The following is a 15,248-nucleotide window of genomic DNA, read 5'->3' as shown; positions in this document are numbered from 1 at the left end:
ACGTATTTATCTATCTTGACTCCTGTATCTTCAATACTTTGATAGAACCCTGTATGCAAGTAGATTTTGATGTGAGCTGGAGTGTTTCGAAATCAGTGCTAAGATATAAATGGTTTCAAATCGCATGACAAAAACTACCTGATAAATGAAACACTAAGGGCAAGAAATTGGCCTCAGTAGTGCCCGATTTTTTGGGTACAAGTGCCCTTGGAGTTCCAGAATGGTGACCACATTGCACCCACACGCCTACGGGGTGAATCGCGCTGGATGGCATTTTGGTGTAGGTGTTAGCGCATGCAGTGATGATCTGACAAAAATGCAAAGAGCAGAGCATTGTGCTATTCTGGAGCTCAACACCCTCTCTTAACCTCACATAGCTGAACGTGTGTTCAGCAGCAAGAAGGATCCACTACCAGCTCTATTTAAAGGAATCAACTACTAGCAGGTTAATTGCTGGTTAACCTCTTCTGGCTGAAGGACTTTTTGGTGACTTCAAGGCTTCTGCACAAACCTGTTGCTCCCAGACAAGGCTGCACCAGTAGGTATTCCTCTTCAAATACCGCTTGGAGAATGAACAGAGGTCATGCAGAGGGCAAGCTGCTGGAGCAGGGAAGGTTGGAGGGAGAGGAAGGGAGGCAGAGGCTATCAACCAAGAACCCATCTGAGTGCAATATCAGTAACCACAAACCAATTCCCCAGTCAACAACTTTACCTTCACGATGTCACTGACCGCCACCACATCCACTTGGCCATAATGCAAAAATAAAACCCACCACAAAATCTACATTCCTAACTAAATTTATAAATGAAATCCTGCCATATTAGTTGACTTTTGTATGCAATCACCCTTTGCATTCCCTTTGTGTCGGGTCTTTCACATACCTTTACTTATCCCAGTGCTCCTGCAGTGCTACCCCAGTGGTTGCAATATGGCTGGCGAAAGGCTGCTGAGGAGACTGCAGATGGCCTTGGAGGACTATCTCAAGCGGCTATGGGCCTAGAAGGCTCAGCTGCTTATTGCACCATCTCAGCCTAAGCGGCAGCAGTCTGGGATGGCTGACTAAAAGGCAACAGCAAAAGCACTGACATAGTGGGAGCACACGGGGGTGGGAAGACTGGCGAGGATGAGTGGTGTCTTCCTGGGATAGGACAGGTCATGCTCCATGGAGCTACTGCCAATTGGCTGAAGCAGCACCTCAGCACTTCTAGTAATCTGTTGGAGGACAAAGTGCTGGTCTACTGTGACACCCTGAAAGCCCCTTTACACATTGTAATCCACAGCCATGATAGGAGATAGAAGTCTGAGCTTCCAGTGCAGCACTCGGATGTTGGGTGGCTGCTATTTGCGCTGCAAGGGAAGCTGCGACAACGTCCACCAGATGCTACACCATGGTTACACAACATCCCTCCTCCTTTCCACCTCCAATGCAGTGTCCGGAAACCTTGGAACCTGCTCTCTTCCCTATGGCGTCATTCTTCACCCTTTTCCAGGTCAGGCTCTCTTCAATCATGACTCCCAGCACCAGCTACAGCCAAATGCATTTCCACTTTAAGAGGTTCAGACTAGCTTTAAGTGATGCTAGCCACTCAAAATATTGACCCGCTGCTGATGTGTCCAGCCAATGAACAGCGTGGTTACTGCTGGCTGGATGCATCAGTTAATCAAATGAGCAGGCAACACAAAGGTGGTGTGCTACCTGTATTGCAATCATCAGACAGGGGTTTACCGCACATCACAATCCCTGCACCAGTTCTACCAGTTCTCGGGGACTATCCAATTTGTCTCCTAATAATCTGGAGGGAACAGTCAAGAAAAATCAATTTTACCTTAAAACAAAAAAGGAGGGAAAGGATATTATTTTAAAAATGCTGTGTTTCCATCTAAAACTATGCTTGAATGTTCGTCTAGCAGCTGCTATATGCACATCTGTTAACAGTTCACGTGATCTCTTCATTCGTCTGTAAACATTTTAGAAGATCGGGTAGACCCAAAACTGAAAAGGTTACATACACACGACAAATGTCATTCTGGAGAGGTACAAGAATTATATCTTGAAGATGTTCACTGCTTTTACAAACCATGAATTTATCAAAAATGCTGCAGAAATTAAACCATTCTTCCATCATTTATATGTGCTGTCAATAATTGGCTCCGGTGGCATGTGCCTACAATTAACTCAGTTCTTCTACAATGAAGCAAAAATACACACAAGCCAAACACAAGTAAATTATCACCTCAAAATTGTACGTGTCAAACCATCAGGAAAAAACACTCCTCTCTTGAGTCACCATCTCATGGTGGGATATAATTCCAAAGGATCAACAACCCTCAGGTAGACATTGATCGGAATGTCCTTCTGTGTGCACAGATTTCTGCCAATGACTTGTAATGATTTATCTTTAACTTGGGGAGGAAATACTCCTAACTCTTCTAAGTTTCTTCATAACACATGTTTTACTGACCTCCATGTAAATTATAGATTTCTGGTCCAGTTTAACGTAATCTGTAATTTTTTTTCAAAGTTTTCATTCAAAAACTGATTTGAAAGATTTAAACACATTTGTCATTTCTTGATTCGCTGCAATATTTCGGCCTAGCTTATGCCTTAAAAGACATACCTGTTCTTCATTATTCTCCTAATCCGAACAACTAGTTTATTTCCCCACAATTAACAGTCATTACTTTCAGTAATCAGCAATTCATTAACAACTGGTTGTTAATCTGTGGCACGTTTCATCAATTTCCCACTAAACTGGTATAGTGAGGGGAGAAAGAAACATTTATTTTTTGTATATCTCAGTTAAAAATATAATCTATACATCAACTGATCCACATGGCAAGCAGCTGTGTCAAAAAAGTAGTAATCCAGAATATTGACCTGAAGCAGCAACTGAGGGGGCAATGGACTCGATGACATTATAGAAAGCATATTTAAAAAAGAAACCTCTACTAGATATGTCATAAACTACACCAATAGTAAAACCAGTACAGTAGCAAAGCAGAAATGTATATGAAATTACCAATTGAATTGCATCTTTCAATTTGATTGGAGTGATGAGGCAATGACACAAATCTTGAATCGGGCCGGCAGCTTTTAAGCTTTACAAATAAAGCCTTCTTCGATGCACATATAAAGTAACGCACTCCCTTAAAAGTGCCATCTGTACAGCCTGCACTTTCTTCTTCCTGAATGAAGAGAAAAATCTGGAACTATCATTTTGAAATTTTTTTTTTTTTAAAAAGGCAACAAGCTCTATATTCTTAAAACCATGAGTGGGGCCCCACCAAATTCACAGTCAAATTTTACAAATTGCATGGTGACCGCATTTTAAGAATCGTGAATTTCACGATTTCACATATTTAAATCGTAGATTTCATGGTATCGCAACAAACCATGAAAATGATTTCTTTAAAACAAAAAAAAAAACAAGGGAGGTTTCTGGTTTCAAATGGCAATTATTGTATACTGCAAAACTATAGCAAAAAGCTGACTACAAACAGATCACATCCTTTACTCACTGAAGTCAGTGTTTGAATGTGAGCATGGAGCAACCTGCAATCGTCTTTCTTCATTCCCTGTCTCTGCATTGTGAACACCTGTTTGTATTTAGACACAACTATCTCCTTGTCCAGTTTGCTGGAATTGTCAAAATGCGCCATGTTAGCCTTGGGGGTGGGGGATTCTGCATTCCACAGAGTTCCAAAACTGCAGCACAGGCAAAGGACAATCGGCTTATTTTGCAATGCTTTTATAAGCAGGAATCTCCAGCCTACAGTTCTTGTCAAAGCCAGGAAATCGCATCAAATGAGTTTAAATCCACCATCAACAGGTGCATTTGTGCAGGGTCAAAGATGCACACAATTTTCAGGAACACTACAGAAGGCTGTTGAAACCTCGAAGTCACTTTTTCTTCACCGCTAGACTCTTCCCTGTAGCAATAATATTGTTTGACCTTCTTTGCCATGAAAGAAAACACCTGTTGAGCACGGGCATTTAATCCAGTGTCAGAGTGTTGCTTGTGCTTCAGCCCAGAACAGTACATCCATTACTTTAGTGTAAGCTTTGTGGATTGTGACGTGTCGAGATTCAAAACAAGTGATTAAACCCAGCAGTCCCATGGCATTCTTGGCAACAAACTGAACCTCCTCATTTAGCTGAGCATTGTTTAGAAGGGTTACAATGTCTGTTAAAACCTGCGTTTTTGTGTCAGCTTGAGCTCTTCTAAAATAAAGTCTGAATAGTATTTCAGGTGAGCTGCATGACACTGTATTGCCCAAAACCAAGAATCACAACATTTAATTACTGGCTCTGGAGGAAAGCCAATGTCTTGTTCTCCAATTTCAGCCCCATTTGCAATGTGTTGCCTGTATCTGTTTAAGGTCATTGACTAGTTTGTGACTTTACCAAACTCACTTTTCCACAGCTCACTGACAAGGGAAATTATGGCCAGAACTTTACCGCACCCCCCCCCCCACCCCCGACAGGAGTGGGCTGGAGGAGGGGTGGTTGTAAAATTGAATGGGAAGCTGGAGGTGTCGTTCCTGTCACCTTACTGCCCCCGCTGCAATTTTACAAGGTGGGGGGGGGGGGGGGGGGAAAAAAAAAAAAAAAAAAAAAAGAGTGCGGCGGCAGCAGCAGCAAGAAATGGCTTGCCTGCCTAAGGCCAATTAAGGCCCTTAGGTGGCCAATTAACTGCCACTTAAGGAAACTCCTCCCCACTGCCGCTTGTATTTTACCAGCAGCTGGCTGAAATTGAAACTGATGTATAAATGTTTATTTTGTAATAGGTTGGGGGGGGTTGGGAGAGCCCGGGGAAAAGCACTTCTGCCATGACTGGCACAACCACTGGACATCTCAAGTGCTTTGCAGCCAATGAAGTACTTCTGAAGTGTAGTCACTGTTGTAATATAGGAAACGCAGCAGCCAATTTGTACACAGTAAACTCCCACAAACAGCAAAGTGATAAATGACCAGAAAAATATTTTTGTCATGTTGATTGAAGGATAAATACCGGCCAGGACACTGGGGTTAACTCCCTGCTCTTCCTGAAAAATAGTGCCATGGGATCTTTTTCATCCACTTGAGCAGACAGATGAGGCCACGGTTTAAACCCCTCATCCGAAAGATGGCACTTACGACAGTGCAGCACTCCCCAAGTACTGCACTGGAGTGGAGTGTCAGCATTGATTTTTGTATTCAAACCCTGGAGTGCGCCTTGTGATTCAGAGGGAAGAGTGCTAGCGCCCGAGTCATGGCTGACAGTCCTGTAAACGCATTTCCTGAAAGCTGTCTTTGCCTACCTTCAATTGCCAGGTTTCCCGATGCTGGGAAATCTAGCTAGCCACTGTTGAACCTGCAAAGCAAAATTAAATCAAAGGCTACCAGCCTCATATTCATATTCAAAAATATTTGAATTGTCAAACCCCCACCTCCTGGGATCAAGTTGGTTGCTTATCCCTCATCTGCTAAACATGGAAGTGGCCGTGCTGGGGTCAGGTTTCAGATTTTTAAAACCTTTAACATCTGACCCAATCCCAACCTAACTGGTTTTTTGGGTATAATTCACCCCCAGGTCTCTCCTGATTAAATGTGTTACTTTTCTATGGTAAGGCAAGCCAACTGACGTTTAGAATGTGCTTAAGGAAAAAATACATTTTGCATTTAATTTTGTATCCATTCTACTTACAAGTTCAAGTCCAGCTATTTGTTCATTAACCCCAAGAGGTTGACCAATCCACCGAATTACTCCATAAAGGGGAGGATTTTCCTTCACTTGTACCAATGATCCCACTTCCAAACTGGGTTGTTCTTTCGCTGACACTCCAACTACTTCAGCATCCTGGTTTGCATTGGTATTCACATCCATCATGACTGATTGGACAGACAAGGAAAGGGTATGACCAATGCTTCCATTAACATTGGGTTTCTTGGTGAGGCTGAAGGGCAACGAATGGAATTTGTTTTCATTTGAAAGGGAAGCTTGAAGTGATGACGTTGTGGGTGGTGACTGACTCAATTTAGCGTGCATATCGACTAGAGATTTTGCTGTATCTTCACTTCCTGCAAATACAGAATAGTTAATTATTTTCAATAGAAAATAATTATGTAAATAATGGCAGCAACACTGAAATTGTTTTTTTTAATGTGAATCAATAGAAAAGATACAAGTTATAGGATCATAAAATGGTTACAGCACAGAAGGCAGCCATTTGGCCCATCTCTACCATGCCAGCTCTGTGCAAGAGCAACTCAGCTAGTCCCACTCCCCAACCTTTTCCCCGATGCCCTGCAAATCTTTTCTCTTCAGGTGATTATGCAATTCCCTTTTGAAAGCAACAATTGAATCTACCACCACCATACTCATGCATTCCAGATCCTAACCACTCACTGCATAAAGTTTTTCCTCCTTTCATTGTGTGAATAGTCGAATTATATTCCCATACAAATGTAATAACTCCTCCAATTTCCTGAACACATTTATTTTCATTCACAAAGAATGAGTGTCCTTAGATGTTTAACAAACTGACTTGAACAACTGTCTTCAGACCAATAGCAAAGAGAAGCAAGCACAAAAATCACCAACAGTTGGCAGGAGCATAAGGGGCTATACTTTCCCCCCACCCTCCCTATTGTTAATAAAAATCCCTAAACGTATTGAACAGTTTCATCAACAGGAGTAAGAAACTCTAAACAGTGCATTGCCATCTCCAACACAGCTCTATAGTGCAAGCGTAAGAACCGGTTTAGTATTGTAAAAGAATTTGATTTGCATGCCAATTTTAGTCAATCCATCATCATTCTGGAACATATAAATTAAGGAAATGCATTGCCCCAAGTTAGCAGAGATTCACCTAAAGAGTTTGAAGCATTAACCCACTCAGGAGACTATATGCTAACTGACTCTTTAACAAGTGGGTGAGCTTCAATCTAGCACACTTAAAAACATGGCCCCTTCATCTGCTACATAGACAGCATCCTGTGCAACCTTTCGCTCTACCACCCCTTCCAGCCCTTTGCCTATGGTGTAGGACAGACTGAAGAAATCTTATTTTAAACAAGGTTTGATTTTGAAATAAAAATGACTATATGTGAAGCTATTAAAGGTGGTGACTGCAAGTTCCCGTTTTTGCAGCCAGTCCTGGTAAAGCAAAATTTCTACTCATTAGCAACTTTTGGAGATAATCTGCTAAATATGACTACTTTTTGTGAGATCAGCTGGAGTATTGCATTCAGTTCTGGTAACCACACTTTAGAAAGGATGTGATGGTCCTTTACAGGGTGCAGAGATTTACCAGGACAGTTCTAGGGATGGAGGTTTTTAGTTACAAGGTTAGGTTGGAAAAGCCTCCTTTGAACAAAGGAGATTGAGGGGAGATTTGATAGTATACACAATAATGAAAGGCTTAGATAAGTTAGACAAGAAAAAAAACTGTTCCATTAACTAATGGTACAAGGACTAGGGAACATAGATCGAAGGTTTTGGGCAAGAGATGCAGAAGGAATACGAGGAAGAACTTTTTTTGTGCAGTGGGTGGTAATGACCTGGAACCCGCTGCCCACAAATGTGGTGGAAGTGGAGACAACCATCGACTTCAAAAAGGAAATTGGATGGCCACTTGAAGTAAATAAAACACAGGCATCGAGCCGGGGACTGGGACTGACTGGACTAGATAGGCTGAAGGGCCTCCTGTGCCGTAAATAACTATCAGATATATCAGATTCAAAAGTTCCATCAAATCCAATGACCTTTTCTCGCAGTAACAGGAAAGTTTTTTTTTGAAGTGAAGAAAATAGTTTTTCTAACGTCCTCTCCTCCACCTTCCGGCCACCACCCCCAAGACAAACATTTAGGCCTCAGCTGGAGTACTCTGTTTAATTCTGGGCATCACATTTTAGGAAGGATGTCAAGGCCCTAAAGAGGGTGCAGAAGAGATTTACTAGAATGGTGTCAAGGATAAGGGACTTCAGTTATATGGAAAAAGACTGCAGGAACTAGGGTTGTTCTACTTAGAGCAAAAAAAATGTTGAGGAGATCTGATAGAGCTGTCCAAAATCAATAACCGTATTGAGTAAAGAAGAACAAACTATTTCCAGTGGCAGAGAATGATATTTAAAAAGGTGATAGGCAAAGAAACCAGAGGCTATATGAGCAAAAAAATAAATAATTTACACAGTGAGTTGTTGTAATCCAGAAAGCACTGCCTGAAAGGATGGTAGAAGCAGATTTAATAGTAACTTTCAAAAGGAAAATGAATACTTAAAAGGGAAAACATTGAAAGGGCTACAGGGAATGAGCAGGGGAGAGGAACTAATTGGATAATTCTACCATATCAAAGGGCTGGCACAGGTACAATGGGCTGCATGGCTTCCTCCTATATCTTTTCTATAATAATCGCTTGGTATCATACTTTATCAAAAATAACAAAAACTAATGCAATACATCTCAAAGTAGGAGTCCGTGATCATCCTCTGAAGGAACAATTTGCCATTTGCTCAAGGCTCCTTAAAAGTAAAATCCACTTTTAGGAATTCGGTTTTGAATTTTGCATCGCCCTGTGGCATACATTTCCAACCTGAAAGACAGGCAGACAACTGTCACTGCAGGAGAAACTAGCAAATAAATGCCCTTCTGAACCTGGGAGCAATGTGAGGTGTCTTTCCCCTTTTTCCTTGTGGATGTATCTTATTTTCATTTTATACCTCGTGGCTCTCCAGACAGGAGGGCTGAAATTGAACCAAATGTTGCACATATGTCTGTCTACTGTGTGGCTGTACAGATTAATTATTCACTTTTTAAAAAAAAAATCAATTGACAGCAAAAGCAGCAATCGAGATAAGGCAAAAGGAAAATTACTGTGAAAGGGCCAGCTGGTTATTTAATGCTTGGACCAATTATATGTTTATCCAAATTTTTGGATAATAAAAGGTGACTTTGTAGCTCACAAGTGGCAATCGAATGGAATGGTTTATGACCCATGTTTATTCAGAAGCTATGTAAAATAATATAAAAACAATCTCAAAATTAACATCGATACTTAGTTGACTAACATTCATTAACTTGAGCAATATCAAAAGGTTAAAACCAAGTAATGAAAACAAGCGTCCTTGTCAATCAAATCAGTGCAACTTTACAAGCTTTAATCTTGAAAAGTACACGTGGTCAGCATTGTAAAATACCTATGGGAAGTAGCAAGATGGCACAATATGATGAAAAGCAGCTGTTGAGAGTATATAAACATATTGAACAAAGTGCATAGATTTATATATCACTTCATCATACTCAAATGTATCAAAGCACTTCAGATAGATACAGTTAATTACTTTGAAATGGAGTAACTTATGTCAAAAACAAAATACTGCTGATGCTGGAAATCTGAAATAAAAACAGAAAGTGCCAAAAATACTCAGCAGGTCTGGGAGCATCCGTGGAGAGAAACAAGAGTTAACGGAAACGATGCTGCTGAATATTTCCAGCACTTTGTTTTTATAACCCAAGATGAAATTTACTTGGTGAAATTACAGTTTTTTTTAAAAAAAGAGACAGAAAATGAAATGGTAGTAGAAATAATTGCCTAAAATGTATCAGAAGCACAAATGAAGAGTGTAAAAATGCATGAAAATTTTAATTTTAAACTATTGACTGTGATTATTATTTTGGTGTAATTGAAGCTAGAGTATAAAAATGCATGCTAACAAATGTTACGCTGAAATTGGTGACACAAATCTGAGGTTTTAATGTTGTCATTTAGCTAGATAGAAATTTCTAACTCACAAAGAATCTGCCCAGATTCACAACAGCCATTAAAATATATACTATCAGATTGTCATTGCTGTGTGGTTTAAGAGAAGTCATTTTTACATTTCAAACTTTTTTGGTCGTTAAGAATTTAAGAATGATACTCTTGCTTTTTAATGTGATTCTTCTGTGAATTCAGAACTTTTTCTTCAATCCATAATTTCCTCAGTAGGAACTGATAACTGATGGTCAGCAATTCAATCTTAAAATTCTGCTTACCCATTTATTATTTAAACCAAACGTATCTGACCAAATTTGCTTAAATATTCAACATTTTTCCAATTGAAATGGTGACACTTCTTGTTTCATACTGTACAATTCAGTGAACTTCAACCTCAGAAGTGTACATTCAACTGCAGTGATTCAGAAATAAAAGATAAATTGAACTTGCCATTATAAACAACAATATAGTACAATGCTAAAAGATTTTAGCTACATTGTGATCTTCATTGACAGAATACTTCCCCTAAAAATGCTGGTGCAAAATTGCAAAGCTAAAATCAATTTTAAAATGTCAAACTCTGAAATAAAGATGCACAATAGTACACCACTATATACTATATAGTGTACACTGCTTGACAAATGACTGCTGTAACAAAGTTGCGCCATTGTGAAGGTAATACCAGTGGTATAGGAAATTGCAAGTCACAAAATAGAACAATACTAATAGGGTGAGTTGCATTATTTCAGAATGTAGATATCATCTGATGAGCCCATGTTCATTACCTTCGTCAATATACCATGTACTTTTTGATTTCGTTTGTGGATCAATAGATGTGCCATTTAATGTACAACGTAATTCAGATCGGCTCCTATTATGCCCTGGAGATTTTCCAGATTGTGAAACCAGTCCTGTTGATTAGAAAATCCAACACTCTATTAAAAGATTAAAGGACAGCCTTATTCAGAGTACCATGTGGAATGATTAGCAAATTTACTATTGATTTTAATTATCATTCCACCTGATTTTAGAAAGAATCAGATAGTGCAACTGGGTAAAAGCAACATTGAGCGCTAAATATTAAACATATTAAAGCAAATTACTGCGCAATAAAACAGAACTAAAATACTTTGATCATTTTATAGTATTGCTAAATTTAGAAAAAAAAGTGTTAAATGTAAAGAAAATGTAAGGATTCTGAGTTGCTGACCATCAGACATCAATTCCTATTGAGGAAATTATGGATTGAAGAAAAATTTCTGAATTTACAGAAGAGTCCACATTAAAGAAACACCTTACACAACTGCAATCAGATACTGATGTCAGATGACCGCATCAACAAATATTACCCATTTTGATATACTAGTTCAATATGGTTTCTAGAATATAAAAATTCTAAAGATTTGATTTTTTTTTTAAATAGCCAGAGTCACAGAGTCGTACAGCATTGAAACAGGCCCTTCGGCCCACCGCGTCCATGCCGACCATAATGCCTATCTATACTAATCCCACCTGCCTGCATTAATTCTATATGCCTCTATGCCTTGCTCATTCAAGTACCTGCCCAGATGTCTCTTAAATGTTGCTACTGTTCCTGCCTCCACCACCTCCTCTGGCAGCTCATTCCAGATACCCACTATTCTTTGTGTGAAAAATTTACCCCTTTGATCCCCTTTAAACCTCCTCCCTCTCACCTTAAATCTATGCCCTCTAGTTTTAGTCACCCCTACCATGGGAAACAGACACTGGCTATCTACCCTATCTATACCTCTCATAATTTTATATACCACTATCATGTCCCCTCTCAGCCTCCTTCGCTCCAGAGAAAACAGACCCAGCCTATCCAATCTCTCTTTATAACTCAAGCCCTCCAAATCAGGCAACATCCTTGTGAATCTTTTCTGCACCCTCTCTAGCTTAATCACACCTTTCCTGTAGTGCGGCGACCATAACTGCACACAGTACTCCAAATGCGGCCTAACCAACGTGACGTACAACTGTAACATGACTCCCAACTCTTGTACTCAATGCCTCGGCCGATGAAGGCAAGCATGCCATACGCCTTCTTCACCATCCTGTCTACCTGTGTTGCCACTTTCAGGGAACTATGTACTTGCACCCCAAGGTCTCTCTGCTCAACAACACTCCCCAGGGCCCTGCAATTCACTGTATATGTCCTGCCCTGGTTTAACTTCCCAAAATGCATCACTTCACACTTGTCTGCGTTAAATTCCATTTGCCAATCCCTTGCCCACTTTCCCAGTTTATTTATATCCTGTTGTAACCTTGGACAACCTTCTTCACTCTCCACTATACCATCAATTTTGGTGTCATCTGCAAACTTACTAATCATGCCCCTTACAATCACATCCAAGTCATTAATATATATGACAAACAGAGGGCCCAGCACCGATCCCTGCGACACAGCACTGCTCACCAGCCTCCAATCTGAAAAACAACCCTCAACTACCACTCTCTGCCTCCTATCACCAAGCCAATTTTCTATCCAATTGGCTAGCTCACCCTGGATCCCATGTGTTCGAACCTCCCGGACCAGTCTACCATGCGGGACCTTGTCAAAGGCCTTGCTAAAGTCCATGCAGACAACGTCCACCGCCCTGCCCTTGTCAATCCTCTTGGTCGCCGCCTCAAAAAACTCAATCAAATTCGTGAGACATAATTTCCCATGTACAAAGCCATGCTGACTATCCCTAATCAGACCTTGCCTTTCCAAATGCATAGAAATCCTGTCTCTCAGAATCCCTTCCAATAACTTTCCCACCACTGATGCAAGGCTCACCGGCCCTGTAGTTCCCTGGCTTATCCCTGCAGCCCTTCTTAAATAAAGGCACAACATTAGCTATCCTCCAGTCTTTACTAGAATCACAAATCACTTCCGTATAGATTTCATATAATGTAACAGCAGTTTTTTTTTTAAAGAAATATTTGGATATCTAGTCAGCTATATGCAAATCTTATGCAGGATCGCAAGATAATTACAATAAGCGAAGGCCAAAAACAGCATAAAGTTACCCATTACAGTATCCAATTATTTCTTGTACCAAACTCCAAAGATTTATGCAAATAACGATTATAAAATAAATTCTATGATTGGACTTCAAATCAGTTCAAGTTAGATGGTTAAGACCACAAAGACCATGAAAGTCCTAAGTTCGATACTCAGTTTGTGCTAAGCTGGTGGATCAGAACTGGGTCACTGCAATTGGTCTCAGTGCCAATGGATTAAAAAGAGGTTTTTAAAAAAAGCCAGATTTCCTGCTCCTGAGTTCTACCCAGCCACTCTATTTGGTACTGCATGTGTGCATCTCAGATAGACCAGGTTCTATTCTAGAATGTAGTAATATTGTATCAACAGCTTCCAAAAACCTACACAGAGGTAGTGTTCCAAATAAATTATAGCAAATCAATTTAGAAGACATAAATCTTGGCTTCACAGGCCAATATTTGGTGAATAAGGATCCTTCATGATGTGGAGTAGAAGAACAGTTCCCTACCTTTACTCTTGGATCTGTTGCTCACATTTGAAGAGGTCTTTTCATTAATACCTCTCGATGCAAAGCTTTGTTTCGACGGCCGTGATTCTGGGGTGTCTGCAATATTCGCACAGTACCCAATTAGCACAATAAGCATCTTTAACACATGCTCCCATTTTTCATTCATAAGTAACATCTCTCATACCTACAGGTACACTTCTATTTTCCCCTCCCAGAACATGACCCTGTGTCGGCAGTGTGCCCAGGCCATGACAAAATCTGAGCATTAGCAAACCCCATTAGCTCAAAATTTTTGTTTCAAGCTACATAAAAACACTGGGAAGAAAAAAAAAAGGACATATTTTTAATGTTTACACCCAGTTATTTTCTGACTGGCTGTCATATGGAACTAAACACTATTCCACAGGAACTGGGAAAACTTTAACAAAGACTCAGGTGAAACTTCCAACTCAAACTCCAAATAACAAGGCATGTCTTTATCAGGGTGGGTTGAGGGGCAGAAGGGGTGGTTCCTGCAAATATTTTGTAAAACAGTTATTTATTTTAACATTTTTGTTCAGTATCAATTTGAGGAATTGTTAATACTGGGAAATGGAACTCTTTCAGGCACACAATTTCAGTGTACATCCTGCTCTCTCTGCTTTGCTCCAATAATGTGTCTCACTCCTAAACCCAGAGCATGCTCTACTATACCAGCGTGACATTATTTACCCATTTCCCACAGCAGACACCACATCAGCACAAAGATGACTAGAAACAAGAGTCTTAACATTCTACAAATTTTCATGGTTAAGTTTAGAGATTTTTCTTCCCAGAGCAGTGCAACTTTTTAAACTTTGTCATGTAATTTTTAGGCTCTATACTGATCCTAGTGAAAATAGTGTACTGAAATTTCAATAATTTGATTGGTTTATTTTGCTGTAGTTACATGCTCTAAATTGAAAAAATAATTTTAACAGGTGGTTTTGTGAAATTTGTTCATTCCTGATTGGAAGCCTTCCTACTTAGCTATAGAATGGAACTGTTTTTAATTACTTCCAAATTTTGTCTCAAATACCCTGCTGACTATCAGTATAGTTAAATTAACAGATGGTGCTTATTTGCCACAATCATGAAATTTGCCATAATGGACAAACCTGGTAAATGCAGGACATTTAATTACACAGAAATTTATTGAAGAGGATATTGTAGGTCACACACATCACTAAACAGACATTGAAAAGTCTATTTTCCTGAATAGTTTAGACAGGATACGAGATAGAGAATATATTTATAGCTTCACATACTATAGCCTCAAATACTAGTCATGAGATTTTTAAATTCTATTTGTGATGTTTTATTTCTACGATCATACTATCAGACATTCACTACATACAAGGTTACATATTGAGAAAACAGTTTAAGCAGATCCACGTTCATAGGAACAGCAGTAGGCCATTCAGCCCTTGAAGCCTGTTCCACTATTCAATTAGATCATGGCTGATCTGTATCTTCATTCCAATACCCACATTAGTTCCATCTCCCTTAATACCCTTGCCTAACAAAAATCTATCAATCGCTGTTTTGACATTTTCAGTTGACCTCGCCTCAAAAGCCTTTTGGGCGAGAGTATTCCAGATTTCTACTACCCTTTGTGTGTGAAGAAGTGCTCCTTGACTTTGAATGGCCTAGATCTGATTTAAGGTTGTGTCCCCTTGTTCTCAACTCTCCCACCAGATGAAATTGTTTCTCTCTATCCTCTACCAAATCCTTTAATCGCCTTAAACAACTTAACTATATCACCCCTTAATCTCAATTCTAAGAGAAAGAATGGTTTACAAGGGCATTAACATCAACATTCTATTTTAATTAGACTTTTTCTGTTTAGATAAATGATCATTTTATTCCACTTTCTTTGGGAAAATGTTTTAGCCAAAATCTGACAATACATACATGAAGGTTCCCCCGTCTTCAAATATCATTTCATCATCAACTAAACAGATTGGCTGTAAGTA

At 39.6% G+C, this 15,248-nt stretch overlaps 1 protein-coding gene across 3 annotated transcripts in view; it reads right to left on the bottom strand.

Moving 5' to 3' along the window:
- The window catches only part of cyld (cylindromatosis (turban tumor syndrome)), a 74,242-nt gene that overhangs the window by 38,000 nt on the left and 20,994 nt on the right, over window positions 1–15,248 (bottom strand). For all 3 annotated transcript variants that reach the window (XM_068049440.1, XM_068049439.1, XM_068049441.1), the window contains 4 exons: window positions 13,255–13,350; window positions 10,525–10,650; window positions 5,689–6,062; window positions 3,022–3,187 (listed from right to left, as the gene is read on the bottom strand). In XM_068049440.1, the coding sequence (XP_067905541.1) occupies window positions 3,022–3,187; window positions 5,689–6,062; window positions 10,525–10,650; window positions 13,255–13,350 (762 nt within the window). The remainder of the gene's footprint in view (window positions 1–3,021; window positions 3,188–5,688; window positions 6,063–10,524; window positions 10,651–13,254; window positions 13,351–15,248) is intronic.

This window comes from Heterodontus francisci, chromosome 17 (genome assembly GCF_036365525.1).
Source record: "Heterodontus francisci isolate sHetFra1 chromosome 17, sHetFra1.hap1, whole genome shotgun sequence".
Taxonomy (NCBI): Eukaryota; Metazoa; Chordata; class Chondrichthyes; order Heterodontiformes; family Heterodontidae; genus Heterodontus; species Heterodontus francisci.
Note: the sequence above shows the minus strand (reverse complement) of the source record. Positions and strands in the feature narration are given on the sequence as shown.